General features: G+C 41.9%; 2 protein-coding genes across 2 annotated transcripts in view; one reads left to right on the forward strand and one right to left on the reverse strand.

The window, feature by feature from the left end:
* The window catches only part of CXCR1 (chemokine (C-X-C motif) receptor 1), a 51,248-nt gene extending 36,984 nt beyond the window's left edge, over positions 1 to 14,264 (forward strand). Inside the window, 1 exon segment of the mRNA XM_006891946.1 lies at positions 14,223 to 14,264. Coding sequence (XP_006892008.1) covers positions 14,223 to 14,264 — 42 coding nt within the window.
* A 3,186-nt stretch (positions 14,265 to 17,450) lies between these two features.
* Positions 17,451 to 18,518, reverse strand: CXCR2 (chemokine (C-X-C motif) receptor 2). Its single transcript, XM_006891907.1, has one exon. It carries the CDS (start codon positions 18,516 to 18,518, stop codon positions 17,451 to 17,453), a length of 1,068 nt encoding a protein of 355 aa, XP_006891969.1.
* Between the last annotated feature and the right edge of the window lie 1,144 nt (positions 18,519 to 19,662).

Below are 19,662 nucleotides of genomic sequence, written 5' to 3' on the forward strand. Positions count from 1 at the left end.
AATCCTTGAATTCCTGTTGTTGAGCTTCAATCTTCACTGAGGGCCAGTCATCAACTGTTTAAGTGTTCAATTATCAATAAGCCGAAGTCTGTGGAAGGCCATAATGGCCCTGCTTTAAGTGGTTCAGTACTCCCGCAGCTCACCACGCTGTCTCTGCCTCTGCCGCCATCTTGGATCTCAGTACAACCATTTTCAATAGCTGCTTGTTTGCTGTGAGAACCTGAGTCTTCAGATGTGTCCATGTTTGCAGCTAGCTACACGGTAAGGCACAATATTCCTTCTTGTTCTCGGTGCTCTTCTAGAGATCAGAGTAGTGACTTTCCTCTTCCCTCCCAATGTAGGATTCCTGGTGGTGTGTCCCAATGTTGGACTGCAATTCTCAGTGCTTGAATGCCATGTTATATTTGGAGCTGGGAGCTTATACAGCTCTAAACTCATGGGCTTCCTTTGAGAATCAGCAGGTTGTGTCACGCCTGGCTGCAGTCATCTTCTGGATTAGCAGGGGCAACCACCTTGGAGCCATGCACCCTTCACTGAAGGCTGAAGTCTTTAGGGATTTCAGGTTGGAAGTGATTGATGTTAGCCATGTCTGACTGAATGGCTGGTAACACGCACTCTGGACTGGTGAAAGTACAATCTTTAGCCAGATAGACAATATGAGTTTTCTCTGAGGACAGTAGAAATTTTGTTGGATTTTGGGTGCCCTGCCCCTCAACAGATACTTCCAGGTCAGACATCTTGTTTACACGAAAAAAAGACACTACCAACACAATATTTAGGAGGCAAAAAGATATTATCAAACCATAAAACAGAAGTCAAGAAAAAAGAAAATGTTTCCAAAATACAGAAAAAGAAAATCTTTCAAAAGAAGAAAGGCCATTGGAGTTTTCTGATAAGGAATTCAAAAGAATTTACTTAAGTGTCCTCTCTAGATTGTGAGTAACACAGAATACAAAGAAAAAATGGAAAAACAACACCACAGCCCAGAAAAAGCTATGTAAGACCAAATAGATAAAATAACTGGAAAACTGGAAGTACTATAAAAACACCAAAGTGAAATTCAGAATTCTAAGACTAAAATGGCAGAAATAGATTGGAAGGACAAGAGAGCACAATTGAAGAAACAAAACACTGAATTTGTGAAATGGAAGACCCGTCAGTACTACCAAGGGACCCAAGATAAGTAAAAGAAAATGATGAATGCTCAACCACTGTCAGTATCTAGTTTTCTAGTTTTTCATACTTATTCATGCAAATTTTTTTAATAACATGAAAATATGCTATATTTGTAATCTGTTCTTTTATTTGATACAATCTGGTTGCTAGAAACTATTGCCATATATTTAAGAAATTTTACTTTGCCAAAATATCTTTGAAGGGGAGAAAAAGCAAGAATTCAAATTAATAATTGCTGTTATTGTCCTCCAGTTTGGTTCATAATCATGACTTTAAAAGATGGTTCAGTCTCCTACTGGCTATCCTGAAGGAGAAAAGGCCTGACCATCTTCTCCCTTAAACATTTATAGCCCTGGAATCCCTATGAGATAGTGTTACTTTGTCCTATAGCGTCACTGTGAGTAAAAAACCAATAATACAACAAACTGGGCTGTGGGTTTGAATTTAAATAAAGTCCTAGAGATATGCTTCCATAAGATTGTTGTTATGTGTCATTTAGTCACCTGCAACTCATAGTGATCCTATGTACAACAGCTCTGAACCCTGTCCTATTCTGAGTCAATCTCATCATCCCAAACAGACCAAATCCCATTTCTCCAGTTACTGAGTCAATCCATCTCACCCAGGGTCTTTATCTCCTGTGATGTTCCTCCACTTTCCCTAGCGTGATGTTCTTCTCCAAGGACTGTTTCCTCCTGGCCACGAGTCCAACGTATGTGAGACAGAGCTTCAAAATCCTTGCCTCCAGGGAGCAGCTTGGTTTCACCCTCTTCAGGACTGATCTGTTTGTTCTCCTGGCAGTCCACAGTATGTTCAACACTCTTCTTCCAGCACCACAACTCAAATGCATCAATTCTTTTCCATCATCCTTAATCATTGTCCAGCTCTCTGATGCATAGCAAGTAATTGTGAAGACTATCATCTGTATTAGGTTCACCTTAGTCTCCAGACTGTCATCATTACTTCTCAGTACTCTAGAGAGGTCCCTGATTGCCAACTTTCCCAATGCAATTTGTCTTTTGATTTCTTGGCAGTTGGTGCCAAAAGTGTTGATTGTGAAGCCAAGCAAGCTGAAGTTGTTAACAATCTCAATCTCTTCTCCACCTATCATGAAGCTAGCAATTGGCCCAGTGGTTAGACTATTTATTTTCCAGATGTTGAGCTTCAATCCATACTGAAGACTATGCTCCTTGCCCTTCTGCAGTATACACCTCTGTCCTCCTCAGTTTCAGCAAGCAAGGTTGTGTCATCTGTATACTACAGGTTGTTGATGAATCTTAATGAGTATAATCCATAAGATTGTTTGTTATGTGCCATTGAGTCGCCTCTGATCCATAGCAACCCTATATACAGCAGCTCTGAAGCCTGCCCTGTCCTGAGCCAGTCTCACTAATTCCTACACACCTACCTCCATTGCCCCAGTTACTGTATCAATCCATCTCATCTGGGATCTTCCTCTCCTGAGCTGTCCCACCACCCTTCTGAGCATGATGTCCTTCTCCATGGATTGGTCTCTCCTGACCATGTGCCCCGAGTATGTGAGACGGAGCTTCAAAATGTTTCCCTGGCAGCGCATGTTATATTCAAGGCTCTTCTCCAGCACTATAATTCGAAGGCATTGATTCTTCTTCTGTCATCCTTAGTCATTGTTCAGCTCTTTGATGCATAGCAAGTAATTGTGAAGACCATGGCCTCAATCAGGCACATCTTAGTCTCTAGACTGACATTGTTGCTTCTCAGTACTCTGGAGAGATCCCTGACAGTAGATTTGTCCAGCGCAATTAACTTTGGACTTCCTGACTACTGCTGCCAAGAGTGTTGATTGTGGAGACAAGCAAGCTGTAATTATTAACAACCTCAACCTCTTCTCCATCTATCACCATGCTGCCTATTCGTCCAGTGGTGAGAATATTTGTTTTCTTGATGTACACCCTAAAATCGTGTAGTCATCATTGTTAAGTGCTATCAAGTAAAGTACAACTCATAGTGATCCTATGAACAGCCAATCTGCCCTGTCCTGTGCCATATTCATCATCTCTGAGACACAGCCACCTCAGACAAGTTTTTCTTTTAACTGAATACACAGTATCAATCCATCTCATTGGGAGTCTTCCACTCCTTTGCTGGGCCTCCCTTTTCCAAGTGTGATGTCTCTTTCCAAGGAATCATCTTGCCTAGATACATGTCCAGAGTATGAAAGATAGCAGCACCCTTTCCAAGACATATCTGGCATATTTGGCAGTTCATAGAATATTCAATACACTTCTCCAGCACCACAACTCAAAGACATCAATTGTTTTTCTGTAATCTTTACTCATTGTCCAGCTCTCTGATGTGTAGCAGGTGATTAAAAAGACCGTGGCCCAAATCAAGTGCACCTTAGTCTACAAACTGACTTTATTGCTCTTTAGTATTTGAAGAGGTCTCTGATTTGCCCAATACAATATGTCTCTTGATTTCCTGACTGCTGGTACCAAAATATTGATTGTTGAACCAAACAAGATAAATAAGTGACAACTTCAATCTTTCCCCTCTATCATGATGTTGACTGTTGGGCCTGTGGTGAGGATCTTTGTTTTCTTGATGTTGAGATATAATCCATACTAAAGGCTGTAAACCATGATCTTCTGCAGCAGATGTTTCATATCCTCCTCACTTACAGCAAGCAAAGTTGTGCCATCAGCACAATGCATCACTCACAATGATGAGTCTTCCTTTAATCCCAATGCCACATCCTCTACACAGAGTCCAGCTTCACAAATTATTTAACCAGCACACATATTGTATAAGTATGGAGAAACCCTGTACAATGCAATTCTATTCTGAATTATTGGTCTAGGTACAGGTTTTGCATGAACATAATTAAGTGTCTAGAATTCCCATTTATTCAAAGACGTTTAACTGTGGGGATCTTAACAAATCATGGCCAACATTGGAAAGAATGGGAATTCCAGAACACTTAATTTGATTAATAGTCTTCCGCTTAATCTACTGTCCTACCAGGACTCTTCAAAGCAGAGTAAGGGAGTGTGAAGGGTGAAGGGCTAGTCTAGATGAAGTGATTAGAGATGCCATTGGTGGGGTGGCATTTAGCAGAGATAAGAAGGAAGTGAACCATTTTGGGGAGGATGATTAGGGCAAAGGCAGAAGCCCAAGTCAAGATTGTTTTCAGCATTTTTGGTAACTGGATGAAGCTGGTGTGGCCAGCACACACATTTCTATTACTTGAGACCCTGTCTACTTCCCTAGTGCACACAAGATCCTTGAGGATAGGCACTGAATTTGCTCACCCTTTGTTCTCTAGTCAGGTCTAAAAAGAGCAATTCAACTCTTACATGAATAAATGCACTGGCCCATGTACCTCCACCACCACATGGAGAAATTTTTTTTCTGGATATTATTTAGGCTTGTTTGATAGCAGCACTTTCCTCATCACTCAAGAGTAATAGTAATATAATTTAGGATTTGTTTTCTGCAAATTTACAAGGTTATTTGTGATTTCCTAGATGGAAATTGCTAGATTTGACACATTAGCTGGTAGGCATGTGACAGAAAGGCAGAACAAATCAGGCTTTAGAATAGATTTTGAAAATGGTACCATTTTTAAGTTGCAGGCAAGCTGATGGTGGGTATGTACACTTATTAAAAAGCAAAGATGTCACTTTGATGACTAACTAAGGTGCTCCTTGACTCGAACAATCATGATCTTTTCAGTCACCTCACAAGCACGTAAAAGCTGTATAACGAAAAAAGAAAATAGAAGAATTGATGTATTTGAACTCTGATGTTAGTGAAGGTATTGAGCATATTGTGGGCTATTGGAAGAACAAGCAAGTCAGTTTTGGAAGATACACAGCCAGAATACGTTTTCAAAGCATTCTGGAAGATTTTATCTTGTCTGTACGCAGAACAGATCATCTGGGAGGCTGGGCTCTATGAGGAGAAATGTGGCATCAGGATTGGTGGAAGATCTATAAACAGTCTGCGTTATGCAGATGACACAACTCTGCTTGCTGAAACTGAGGAGGACCTGAGGTACTTGCTTCTGAGGGTCAAGGACTGCAGCCTTCAATACGGATTGAGGCTCAATGTCAAGAAGACAAAGATTCTCACCACTGGACCAATTGGCAGCATCAGGATGGATGGTGAAGAGATTGAGATTGTTCACAGCTTTAGTCTGCTTGGCTCCACAGTCAACACTCTTGGCACCAGCAGCCAGGAAATCAAAAGACTTATTGAGATGGGAAAGTCTGCTATTAGGGACCTCTCTAAAGAGCAATGGTGTGTCTCTGGAGACTAAGGTGCGTCTGGTACAGGCCATGGTCTTTGCAATCACTTGTTATGTGTCAGAGAGCTGGACAATGACCAGGGAGGATAGAAGGAGAATTGATGCTTTAAAAAAAATTTTTTTTTTTAATTGATGCTTTTGAGCTTTGGTGTTGGAAAAGAGTTCTGAGGGTGCCATGGACTGCTAAGAAAACAAACAGATTTATCCTTGAGAGGGTTAAACTAGGCTGCTCCTTGGAGGCAAGGATTCTGAGGATTCATCTGACATACTTTGATCATGTTGTAAGGAGGGATCGGTCCTTGGAGAGGGATATCATGCTTGGGAGTGTGGAGGGCAGACACAGGAGGGGAAGGCCCTCTGGGAGATGGATTGAATCGGTGACTGGGGCAATTGGGATGAGTGTGTCAGAGACAGTGAGATTGGCACAGGACAGAGTAGAGTTTAGAGCTGTTGTACATAGGGTCGCTATGAGTCACAAGTGACTTGACGGCACATAACAACAACAACAACTTTGGGCAAGTCATCAGGAAGGACCACCAAGCTTGAGTCAATTCCACCTCACAGTCACCCTGTAAGATGAAGTAGCAACCTAGCAACCACCCCCCCCCAGATAGGGTTGCCAAGGCTGTACTCTTTAGAGTCAGACTGCTGAAATCCTGTGCCATCATTTGTAGATTCACAACACCATCCTTTGATTAGTGGCTGAATGCTTGGGTCACTCATCAGGATAGACCAATCATTAGGAAAGATCACCTTGGTTGGTGAATTTGGGAACAATAATGAAGAAAAACCTCAATGAGCTAAAGGAACACAATGACCATAACTATGGATTTAAATAAACTAGGGATCATGAAGATATCACAGAACCGGGCAACATTTTTGTTCTGTTGCACATAAGGTACTATGCATTGGAGGTGGTTCTCTGGCATCTAAGGACAACATTGACATTGACATTTACATTAATATTATAGCTAGGAACTTACTTGAAATTTTTATCTCAAGTACTATTCATAACGTTTAGACCTAATTGCTAGATCTGTGTTTTTGGAACAAAACTGAAGATTTTAACAGATATTAATAGTATCATTTGTTGAAGGAGTCCTGGTGGCTTAGTGCATTATGTGTAGAGTTGCCAGCTGAAAGGTTAGTAGTTTGAGTCCACTAGGTGCTCCTTGGGAGAAAGATGGGCTGTTTCTTCCTGTAATGGTTTATAGTCTCTGCACTCAGAATGGATTCTATAGCAGTGAATTTTTTTTTGTTTATTGAAGAGCCCTGCTGGTGTGGCATTTAAGTACATGACTGTTAACAAAAGGCACTTTGAAGTCACCAGTGATTCCACAGAAGAAAGACCTGGTGATCCACTTCCACACGATATTACAGGCCAGGGGAAAACCCACCAGGAAATTTACTAGGACATATGGGGTCTCTATGAGTTGAAATAGACTTAACAGCACCCAACAACAAGAACTTTTATTGAGACCTTTCCACTTCTAGGCAGTGGGCTAAGTGCTTCATATCTACTAACTGGTGACTTATTCCTTAAAATTACCCTAGGAGGTGGATCCTAATTATCCCATTTTATGAAGGAAGAAACTGAGGCTTAAGATTTTAAGGTCAGGAGGCACACAGAGATCTGGCCTTGATATACACCTTAGCTACTCTGCTAAACTACCTCAAAGTACAGTTGATATCATTTTTTCAGTGCTGAGCTGTTAATAGTTGCTGTTTAAGTTATACCTTTTCCACTCAACCTCAGACAAGTTTTTCTTTTAACACTTTCTGTTTATGTTTTTGGGTAAAAAAAAAAATCCTGTCTGTCTTCTCTCTCTCTCTCTCCCCCTATATATCTATCATCTATCTATATCTGTGGATGAATGGCATTCTAGTAATAAAAGCTCTTTCAAGAAGCTCTCATGATGCCCAGCTTTCCTACTAAACCAGTCTCAAGTGCTCCTGACTTATGTGATGCACAGGAATAAATGAGGAGCAGCTTTGAGATTGCCCTTTAGATTCTATTTTTGTGTTGCTTTCCACCTGAATCTTTATTTACAGACACAGGTGGGAAATGGCCACGTGAACAATCATGAGATTTTTCTACCCAGACTAGAAGGAATTAGGTACCGCAGGGTCTTGACCTGAGGCTTTCCAGTATAGTGAAGAGGGTAATGAATGGGAAGCCTGGAGCTCAGGGCCCAGTGCTGCTTCTGTCACTTATGGCTCAAAATCTTTGGTATGTGTCCAGCCACTGTAGGCCTCAAATGGCTCATCTGTTAAAAGGAGAATCGCTTTAGAAGTGTATCTTCAGTGCTCGCTTTGGGAGCACATATACTAAAACATTGGAATGATACAGAGAATATTAGCATGGCCCCTGCACAAGGTTGACACACAAATTCGTGAAGGGTTCCATATTAAAAAAAAAAAAGAAGAAGTGTATCTTCAAATTTCCTTCCATGAAGTCGTCCTGGGTTTAGTACATTGCCCACTCATAGAGGATACCAGTCAAATAGATTTCAATTTGAATAACACACTTATAATGTATCTATGTGACCTAATTGAAATTAACTGACTTTTACAATAAACTGAGAACTTTTGTGCAACTCTATTTCAAATACCTGGAGCTACCTTGATCTTGTAGAAATTGCTTATGAGCCAGGACTGTGCTCACAGACAGCTTTTGGCAATTATGTTGGGCAGTTGGGCAAATGTAGAATGGAGCAGAGATCAGGAAATGTATCCGAAGCTCCACAGCCATCTGTGCAGGCTAGCAGATGAAATCCATTGGCATAGTCCTGAGCATCAAAGTAAATCCTCTAGAAATGTTGTTGTTGGGTATTGCTCGATTGATTGCAACTCACAGAGTTTAATATGTTAGAATAGAACTGTCCCCTAGAGTTTCCTTAGCTGTAATCTATAGGAGATTAGATTTGCCAGATTTTTTCTTCCTTGGAATTGTTCTGCCCACGAAATGCCCCTCAAAGAAATCTAAAAACACGTCTGACATTTCAAGAGCGTTTATTATTTCCACGCATGGAGACTTTTCTCCTTCCTCAGGAAGGTGGTGAAGGAAGAAAATCCCCGAGTTTCCCCTCCTACTTGCTTTTATAACTCTTTTGAGTGCCCCTGTTAGGGCAGGGGGATAGCGATTATGGTTGGTGGGTTGACTTTTGATGGACTGGCTACTTTGCCTGCCTTTACTCCTTTGGTGTCACGTAGACACTAGTTAGTTAATTCCTTACTTTTAAAGGACAGACCAGGCTTTACCCGGGGCACTCGTGTTTGCCCTAAGCTAAGAATTTTTATGGCCCGCTTCTGCCTCTAGCACTAATGGGGGTTTATAAAAAATGGGGTTTCTGCTGTCCCTTCAGAATGGCTGCTGGCTTTGAACACCCGACCTTTTAATTAGCAGCTGAGCACTCAACCATTGTGGTATAGGGACACAAGCAAACAAAACCCCATAAATATAAGACAGCCCATCTTGGGAAACTCGAAAGTTTTGTCCTGCCTCCATCTGGGTTGGCTTGGCTTCAAGTCAGCTTTGAGGGAAAGTGGACCTTATTTATGGTCAGGGGAACATGTGTGGTGTCAGACTTTGCAGAGCTCTATTGAGAAATCAGTGGTCTGTCTTCTCCAGGAAGGTGTCTGGTGCACATTTCTGTAACTGTATCAATTCAACGAAGGGCCTTGAATTGGGGCAGTGATGTCTGTTCTTCCCCATTTCCCCTCCTCATCTTTTCCTCTACTTCAAGCAGATGTAATAGGAAGGAAGAAGCTCCAATTTAAGGATGTCTTCCTTTCAGACCAGGGCTAGTGGCTAGCAGGAAATATTGGAAATTGGGAACAAACATGGAGAGAGAGAAGTAGGATACATACTTGTAAGGGAAAGACTTACCTTATGCAGTTTCAATTCCAGAAGGACATGTCTCATCTCCAGTGTAGGCAGTTCTATCAGTATAACTTCCAGCTTCTTAAACTTAAACCTTAATCAGAGTCATCTGGTGCTACTACTATGTTTGGTGACCCACTCTTAACTGCATTGGATTCAGCAGGACTAGACCATTTCAAGGAGACCTCATGGTACAATGTATTAAGTATGGGGTTGGCAACCTAAAGGTTATTGGTGTGAATTCACCAACCTTTCGGTGGAAGGACTATAAGGCATTACACCCTTGTAAATCTTATGGGGACAGTTCTACTCTGCTTTCTAGGGTCACTCTGGTTTGAATGTACTCTATGGAAAAGGGTCTTTTTCACCTTTGTTTTCAGATCCTCTTGATTCCCTAACCTTAAGGTTCCACTTAGAATTTCATTTTCTTTTGGCCTAGTTTTTTTAAGCTACCACATTCAATTTGTGCCGTGATATCAATATACTATCATAATTTATCTGACTGGTGAACATTTACATTGTTTTTGGCCTTTGATTTTTACAAATAATGTAGTAATGCATATCCTCTGTGTAGCTGATAATCTATATGACAATATCTCTAGCCAGAAAAAGGCTATTGATCAAAATGACCTAACTTCCAGGTTAAAGATTGTTTCAATAAAAGACCCCAGCCATGAAAGGGCTGTTGATTAAAAAAAAAAAAAAAAAGAAAAAAAAAGGCCTAACTTCTAGGTCATGTTGTTGTTGTTGTTATGTGCCATCGAGTCGTTTGCGACTCACAGTGAACCTATGTACAAGAGCCCTAAACGCCGTTCTATCCTGTGCCAACCTCGCTGTCTCAAACACATTCATTCCCACCACTCCACTCACATAATCAATCCATCTATCTCATCGAGGGTCTTCCTCTCCTGCGCTGTCCCTCCACTCTCCCAAACATTATGTCCCTTCCAAGGACCAGTCCCTCCTTGCAACATGCCCAGAGTATCATATGAAGCTTCAGAATCCTTGACTCCAGGGAACATTTTGGCTTCACCCTCTCCAGGACGAACCTGTTTGTTCTCCTAGCAGTCCACGGTATATTCAACACTCTTCTCCAGCACCACAGCTCAAAGGCATCAATTCTCTTTCTATCATCCCTAGTCACTGTCCAACTCTCTGATGCATAGCACGTAATTGCAAAGACTACATATAGCCTGGATCAGGCGCACGTTAGTCTCCAGCCTGACGTCGTTGCACTTCAGTACTCTTGAGAGGTCCCTCACAGCTGACTTTCCCAATGCAATTCGTCTCCTGATTTCCTGGCTGCTGTTACCAAGAGTGTTGACTGTGGAGCCGAGCAAACTAAAACTGTTAACTATCTCAATCTCTTCACCATCCACACTGATGCTGCCAACTGGTCCAGTGGTGAGAATCTTTGTTTTCTTGATATTGAGCTTCAATCCATATTGAAAACTGCAGTCCTTGACCTTCTGTAGCAAGTGCTTCAGGTACTCCTCAGTTTCAGTGAGCAGGGTTGTGTCATCTGCATAACACAGGTTGTTGACGATTCTTCCACCAATCCTGATGCCATATTCCTCCTGGTACAGCCCAGTGTCTCGGATGATCTGTTCTGCATACAATTTGAAAAGGTATGGGGACAAAATACATCCCTGATGGACCCCTTTCTTGATTTTGAACCATCCAGTGTCTCCCTACTCTGTTCTGACGACTGCCTCTTGGTCCAAGTATAGGTTTTGTATTAGCACGATCAAATGTTCTGGGATTCCCATTCTTCTCAGAGTCAGCCACAGCTTGTTGTGATCCACACAGTCAAAAGCCTTTGCATAGTCAATGAAGCACAGATAGACATTCTTCTGGTATTCTTTGCTTTCTGCCAAGATCCATCTTACATTAGTTATAATATCCCTAGTACCACAACCTCTTCTAAATCCAGCCTGCACATCTGGCAGTTCTCTGTTGACATATTGTTCCAAACTTTTGTATAATTTTCAGCAGAAACGTGCTTGCATATGATATCATTGATATTGTTCGATAATTTCCACACTCTGTTGGGTCACCTTTCTTTGGAATGGCAACAAATATCGATCTCTTCTAGTCAGTTGGCCAGCTGGCTGTCCTCCAGATTTCCTGGCACAACCTAGTTAGCACATTCAGGGCAGCATCTGTTTGTTGAAATAAATCAATTGGTATGCAGTCAACTCCTGGAGCCTTGTTTTTTGCCAATTCCTTCATAGCAACTGGAACTTCCTCCTTCATCGCCATAGGTTCTTGCTCATATGTTATTTCATGAAGTTACTCTGTGTCAGCCAATTCCTTCTGATACAGTGACTCTGTGTACTCCTTCCATCTTCTTTTTATACATCCTGGATCATTCAACATTCTACCCAAACTATCCTTAAGTATTACCACCTGCGGCTTGAATTTGTTTTTCAACTCCTTCAGCTTAAGAAACGCTGAGCGAGTCCGGCCCTTTTGATTTTTTTACTTCAACTCTCTGCACATTTCATTATAGTATCTTGCTTTGTCATCCCGAGCTGCCTTTTGAAATTTTCTATTCAGCTCTTTGATTTCTTGATTATGTTGTTGTTGTTGTTGTTATGTGCCGTTGAGTCGCTTGCGACTCATAGCGACCCTATGTACAACAGCCCTAAACTCCGCCCTGTCCTGTGCCAATCGCACTGTCTCTGACACTCCCATCCCGATTATCCCAGTCACTGAATCAATCCACGTCATAGAGGGTCTTCCTCTCCTGCAATAGCTGGCTTAAATAAGAGGCCCCATACAACCAACAAAAGGCTGTTGATAAAAAAAACAAAACAAAACAAAACAAAACAAAACAACAAACCTGACTGACTTCTGGGTTGTAGCCGGTTAGGGCCTCTTACTTCAACCAGCTGTGACTCATAAGTCAGACTTTTTTTTTTTTAATCAACAGCCCTTTAGTGACTGGGGCCTCTTACTTAAAGCATCTTCAACCCAGAAGTCAGGCCTTAGTGAGCAACAGTTTCTTAGGCCCTTGGACCTTGTGTGAAGCACCACCATTAAAAATTCAGCAGAGATGTCCACGTGACCTTAATATCCACATCCGGGGTGTAACCTTAGCATGTCAGTCATGAGTCTTCACTGGAACATTTCACCACCCTCCTAGAGAACATCCTGTCACATCTACGCAAGTTTCAACTGCATTTAGTAACATAATATTCATATGCTGATTTGTTATCAGAAGTACAATACTAATTTGTCAGTTTGTTGTCTTGGGGGAATTACTTATCCTAATTAAGATAACACTTGTTTGTCAGTTTGCTGTATTGAAGTAACTTGTGGCTTGCTGTAATGCTGAAAGCTATGCCATTTGTGTGTCAGATTTTACAAGAGTCATCCATGGTGGACAGATTTTAGAAGAGATCCCAGATTAAGACAGACTAGGAAGCAGGATTTGTCACCCACTTCTTAATAGCAGGCCTCTGAAAATCCTACCTACATTATAGGAACATGGACAATTACAGTTCTGTTTCTCTGACTGAGCCCTGACTGCCACGTCTGTCCTCAATAGAGGGTTTAGTTTTTGCCTGTCTTCAGGTTTTACACTGGGCTCTGATTTTCTCTTCAATTATCCTGGTGTTGGTATAGAATAGGAGTACCTGGCCTGAGTTTGCCTACATACAGGTGTCCCAACCCTTACCAGGATAATTGAGACACCCCAGCTCTCAGTTATGACCCCCTCTTCAGGTCAGTATGAGTTGGAGCAGTAACATAGCAGACTGGGATACCTGTGTGACCAGAATGCTCTGAGAAAGCCATCTGTGTTTTCCCATTTTCCTGGCAGGTGCCTAAATGCCACCCTTTGAAGAAAAATATCTGGTTTAAAAAAAAATAGAGACAAACTTGAACTCAGAATTCTAATTCCAGTTCTTCTCCTTTGCAGCGATGAGATTTTGGCCAAGTTTCTTGGCTCAGGCCTCTTTCCCCCAATTAATGGATAGAAAGGGTTAGTCTGAGGGATATCTAGGTCCCTGCAACTTTGTCTTTGTCTAACAGTATGATTCTCCACCCTGAGTCTGCATGTGATGACGTCAGTGTGACATATAAACCAAGGTCATATCTTAATATCACCTGAGGGAGGCTAGAGGCCTTCTAACAACAACATGATACTTCAAGCTCACCTAGAATGTCTTTGGGGAAAAAGGTCTGGTGATCTGTCATTGAAAACCTCACAGAGTCAGTTTCTATGTAAACACAATGTGAACTTATTGTGAATCAGAAAAAAGGGTAGCTTTTTCTGAAGAAACTTACCTTGAGAAGCAAGGAGGACCAACTTAGACTAAGCAGAGAGGTCTAATCAGAAAGGAGCTAGGTTCTAGATGGCTGAGCTCAGGCTGAGAAACAATGCAGGGAAGAATGGAATGCACAACTCAAAAATAGGCGCTAGATTTTCTCTGGGACAGGGTTTGGTTGGTAAATGATTTTTTATTAGATTGTTTCTAGGACATCAAATTAGAGACAAAACCAGAAAGTGATTGACAAATATGAATAGAGACCACGCAAGTGCAACTTTGTCTTGGCCTCCTTTCTTCTGGACTCATTGCACCGTCTTATTTTCCTTAGAGACCCTATTTCCTCCAATCTTGGGTAGAAGAGGGAGGAACCAATTCCTGGAACCAGAGTGAAACTTTAATCTGACCTCCTCCCTCTAAGAGTCATCTCAGGGAGCCATCTGGCCCATCTGCCTTGCCCAGGCAGAACATCCCTGTCCTTCTGGCAACTCGAGTGTCTGGTAAATGCATTTTCCTTCTGCAGAATCAAAAGCTGTTCTGAAGGCTCAGCCAGAGCATTAAGCCGTGTTTGATCTTGAGCTTAACACCATGTCTGACACAGGGTTTAGCCATTGTCACTGAATTAATCCTGCTTACCGAGTGAAAGGAAAAGCACTTTGATGAGTTACAGTTGGTAGTAACCTACCACTATGGAGCTGTCGTGGTGTTGTCCATAGTGTGTTGGGCTAGTAGCCCAACGGCTGCACCTCTCTAGAGGTGTGAATCCATAGAAGGATTAACAATCTCCCCTGTGGAATTTACAGTCTTGAAAACCCAATGGAGTGTGGAGTGTCAGCCATGAGTCAGTTCCTACTTAATTGCAATGAGGAGAGACCAAGAGAAACGTCCGTCTGTATCCTTTCAGCTCAGAATTTTGTTGCTGTCTCCCTGAAGAATCCTTTCTTTCCCATAACTTTGGTAGGGAAATATAGTTACCTTCTTGATTTAGGCATTAGAAGGTAGTTAAAATGAATGCGTTTGGAACGCAGAGGAAATCTGGTGACTTTATTGTTCTATTTTTCTCACTATCTTACCTTAGTAGGCTGACCAGAGCCAGAGACCCTTCTGGCAAAGACTCTTCTGAGACAAGCTCCAAGAGTGAGCCAGGGAAGGTCTCCTGCTGTGCTCATTACTATGTCCCAACCCAGGAAACTTACTCACTCAGTGCCACCAAGTTGGTTCGGACTCATAGTGACCCTCAGTTGAGTTTCCAAAGCTGTAGATGGTAATGGGAGGAGATGGGCCACGTTTATCCGAAATGATTTGAACCTTTGGAGACACACCTCCTTTAGGTTAGCATTGCAGCTTGGTGCTGACTATGCTACCAGAGCTCCCCTTAGGGAAGAATAGTCAGTAAAGAAATACTTCCTGAAATTCCTTGTCTTCCCTGAGTGACATGTTAAAAATTACGTCCACATTCGGCATTACGGGCCCTCTTGTCAAACTCTGAATGATGTCTATGTTTGTGTTTTGGGGAAAAAAAGGTAAGGTTGAAAAGAGACTCTAAGTAGAAGTTGCTGTTTCAACTGAGGAAAGCTCTTTGCTTTCCTGATACTCAATCTGACTGGCTAATTTGGTCAATTTACTCAACTCTTCTGAGCCTTCTAAGCTCTGCTCCTGATTACCCTGAGGTCATTTTACCCAAGGACAGGAGAAATAGGAAATGATCACAGAACACATTTCCTGCTAGGATAAGCGCTCTGCAGCAGAAGGCCTGGCCTGGAGATGAAGCTGATGGCAATGTCCATCCCAATTATTAGTTTAATGTGTCCAATGAACAGCAAAGCGATTGATTTATTTTGAAGACCCTCATTTGGGACCTCTGCTCACTTTGCCCCACTTCTCCGGAGCAGTTTGGATGCTTTGTCTGCAAGTAACAAAATACCCAACAAAAACTGATTTACCAGATGAAGGAGTGAACTGTTCAGGAGGAATATATGATTAGGTATTACTGGTCTTTCAAGCGTCCAGAATGAAAGCTGTATAGTGGATCGGACTGGGGGTGGGGTGTGTGTGTTATATAACAATGAAAGCATTTTTTTTTATCTTTACTTTTCAAAGAGAAAAGCGAACCTGGGAGAAAGGGTGGGCAGGGAGGAAACTGCAAAAATGAATGAATGAAAATCCAATGTGTCTGTAAACTTTCATTAAAATAAAAAAATTTTTTTAAAAGTGGTTTACATATATGTATTGGCTTCATGAAGCTGCTGTAACAAATCATCACCAAACTAGTATATTAACAGAAAATTATTTTCTCACAATCTGGAGGCTGAATGTCCAAGATCAGGTTGTTAGCTGTGTTGGTTCCTTCTGAGACTTTGAGGAAGAATTTATTGCAGGCTTCTCTTCCTGATTTTGGTAGCTTCAGATGTTCCTTGGCTTCCAGATGAATCGCCATTTACACCCTTCTCTTTATTTCTCCTCTTCTATAAGTCACTAATCATGTAAAGTTAAGACCTCCCTTCCTTGCGTCTGAATGCATGCTAGCACAACTTATAACATGTTCAAACACTATTTTCAAACACGTTTACATCTACAAATACAGAAGTTATTAAGTCTTTATCTTTAGGTTGGAGGAGGTGGGAGGGGATACAATTTAAGACATCACAATATCAAAAAGAGATATTTAATGATCTCATTTGACAAAAGATTTAACCTGGTGGTTCTAGGATTGTCTTAGTCATCCAAGTTTGTCTTTTTAGACCCAGATTCTTTTTATTCTATTAAGTTCCAACCACTTAGTTGGGATTTTTGCTTCATTATCGTAAAGTAGACACCTCAGGTTCACACAGCTTATCCTCTAACTATGTTCACAAGCTAGGAGTAGAAATGCAGCCAAGAAAGTAAAAAAAAATAAAAAAAAATCCCTCCTTATAGATTTGTTGTTGTTATGTGCCATCAAGACAGAACCAATTAATATTCACACTCCAGTAAGTTTTCGGAGACTATAAATTGCTTGGGAGGAGATTGCCCATTTTTCTTTCATGGAACAGTTGGTAGATTTGAACCATGTGCCTTCGAGTTAATAGCACAGCTTCTTACCACACTATGCCTCTAGAGCCTATCTTATATCTTTTCTTAACCCAGGAAGATTGCAGGAGCCTCCTAGCCCTAGCTAACTTCCACTTAAGCAGTAGTCCACTAGAACCAACCTACTCACAAGACCAGCTTATTACTTTTTTTTTCTTTCCTATTTTGTGAACTGATTGGTAAACACAGCCAGCCTGCCCTTGAAATCTGTCATGGTGGGAATATTTACATTCTGGAAAGTGACAAATGCCAGAAATCAGACTTGTTTACCCTACAGAGAAGCTTATCAGCACACTATTTCTCTTAAGTCTTAGAACTATATGATACAGCCACTCCTAGTTTAAGGGAGTCAAATAAAGTGATTATCTCTCCTTTTCAGCTTTTCTCAAAAGGAAAACAGGCTTTACTGGCAAGGAAGAAAAGGGGGACATGGCATTTGGGGGAAACAAATAAGGATATTTGCCACTAATGGTTTCCAATGGTGAAAACTTTCTATCGACATTTATTAAAATGCCTCCGAAAAGAGAATGCTATGAGTCCAGTGACGTGGACCAAACTCTAGCAGATGACATAGTTTGAATTGATAAGATGGGCCACCACGTTGGGTTCTTATGTGGGTGTGATGTCAGCTCCTTCCTGTGATCATAACTGAATGCTGCCTTGACATAGAGATAGTGAACATCTCTTAAATATGCATTTAAAATGGGATGATGGAAAGGAAGGAGGAAACTAGAGGGGCTGGGAGAGGGGCAGGGGAGTCTTAGAGTGTGATAGAAGTGCTCCCTGAAGAATAGCTAGCAAATGAAGCCCGGCCATCCTTGGTCAAGTGGTCCTTGCTGATCAGCCCATGGTTGACCAGGATCCTGAGCAGTCCATTTCGGAACTTCTGGCCAATGAAGGCGTAGATGAGGGGGTTGAGGCAGCTGTGGAGGAAGCCCAGAATCTCAGTGCCATCCAGGGCATGGTTGATGTTCCTGCGGCGCTCACAGGTGTCCTTGATGACCCCAGTCCTCATGAGGGTGTCTGTGACCAGAACTAGGTTGTAGGGCAGCCAGCAGAGTAGGAAGATGAGCACAACGACAAAGATGACCCTCATGGCCTTGTGCTTCTGCCCCATGTGGGCCTCAAACAGCGTGCGCAGGGTGAACCCATAGCAGAAAAGCATGGCCAAGAGTGGTAGAATGAAGCCAAAAGTCTGGGGCAGGATTCGGAGCACCAGCCTATATTTTGTTGTATTGTTACCAATGTCCTCATAGCAGACTGGGCTTAAAGAGGGTGGATAGATGGTCTTGCGGAAAAGAATGATGGGCAGGGACAGAAGCAGAGACAATCCCCAGATGCCTAGACATACGAACTTGACCAAATGACGCTTCTGGATCAGGGTGCGTGTGGCATGGACAATGGCCAAGTAGCGATCCACGCTGATGGAGGCCAGCAGTAAGATACCACTGTAGAAGTTGATTTCCTTCAGGAATGAGACGACTTTGCACAGGGGTGTGCCAAAAGTCCAGCCACTTTTCTTGGAAGCAGCCCAGATGGGCAGTGTCAGAGCGAAGAGCAGATCTGCTATGGCCAGGTTCAGCAGGTAGACGTCCGTGACGGAGCAGCTGACCCTGTTGTACAAGATGACCAGCATCACCAGGGAATTTCCCAGAAGGCTCAGCAAAAACACCAAAGCATAAATGACGATTATAATGCTATGGTTGATTTCAAGAGACTCTGGATAGCATGGAGCAGAATCTGGTAGAATATTGGGCATGCCAGTGCCATACTCACTGAAGTTATAATATTCATGCCAGTAGTCGATGTCGAAATAAAGGTCTTTCATTTTTTTTTTTTAGGCGAATGTAAATCCTGACCTGTAGAAGAGAAATGAAGGTTACTCATAATAAAACTACCCCTTCAGATTCTTGCCTAACCACTATTCAAGAATTTGGGTGAGTTTTCAACGGTTTGCACATTACATTGGAGTAACTTTCACTCCAAATATGTAAATAAAAACGGCTCAAAAGCAGGATGTACATTTAGCATTTTAGATCATTTTTCATGATCTCATCAGCATCCAAAATATTGTTAAACCTCCCCCTTTGCATAATCTGTACCAAATACATTGGTTTTGGTCCCTGGTGCATCTGTGGATGTTAAATCTGGATTTAGGTTTGTTGTTGTTACATGCTATTGAGTCTCCTGCGACTCATAGTGACCCTATGAAAAACATCCCTAAACCCTGCTCTGTCCTGTGCCAATCTCACTGTCTCCAACACATTGACCCTGATTACCCCAGTTACTGAATCAATCTACCTCATAGAGGGTCTTCCTCTCCTACGCTATCCCTCCATCCTCCCAAGCATGATGCCCCTCTCCAGGAACTGGCCCTGCCTTGCAACATGTCCAAAGTATGTCAGATGAAGCTTCAGAATCTTTGCCTCCAAGGAGTAGCCTGGTTTAATACTCTCCAGGGTGAACCTGTTCATTTTCTTAGCAGTCCACGGTATATTCAATACTCTTCTCCAACACCACAGCTCAAGGCATCAATTCTCTTCCTATTCTCCCTGGTCAGTATCCAGATCTCAAGAACCACAAAATATCATATGATTCTCAGCCTTAAGAGTTAAGGGAGTAATCTTTTTATTTTAGAAAAAGGTCAAGGCTTCTTGACTGTGATAATGAGGGAGAGAGACAGAATGCTTTAGTCCTCTTTGAAAGTTATTTGAAACAATGTGTTCTGGAATATGGTTAGAATGTGGCACTACACATTTTCAGAGTGTATTCATGACATTGAAAAGATGTCAGTCAGGTAATGTCACCCACAGCTTCTCTATCAAGAGGAAGGAAATCTGTTTTGAGTGTGTCTATGTGTAATCAATGACTTATTCATAGCAAATACATTTTTTAAGAGGCATAAACGCAGGTTATATACCTGGATTTCACCTGATGGCATGCATAGGAATCAGATCGATTACATTTGTGGA

Source organism: Elephantulus edwardii, unplaced genomic scaffold, assembly GCF_000299155.1.
Source record: "Elephantulus edwardii isolate Elephantulus edwardi_28Jun2011 unplaced genomic scaffold, EleEdw1.0 scaffold00106, whole genome shotgun sequence".
Lineage (NCBI taxonomy): Eukaryota > Metazoa > Chordata > Mammalia > Macroscelidea > Macroscelididae > Elephantulus > Elephantulus edwardii.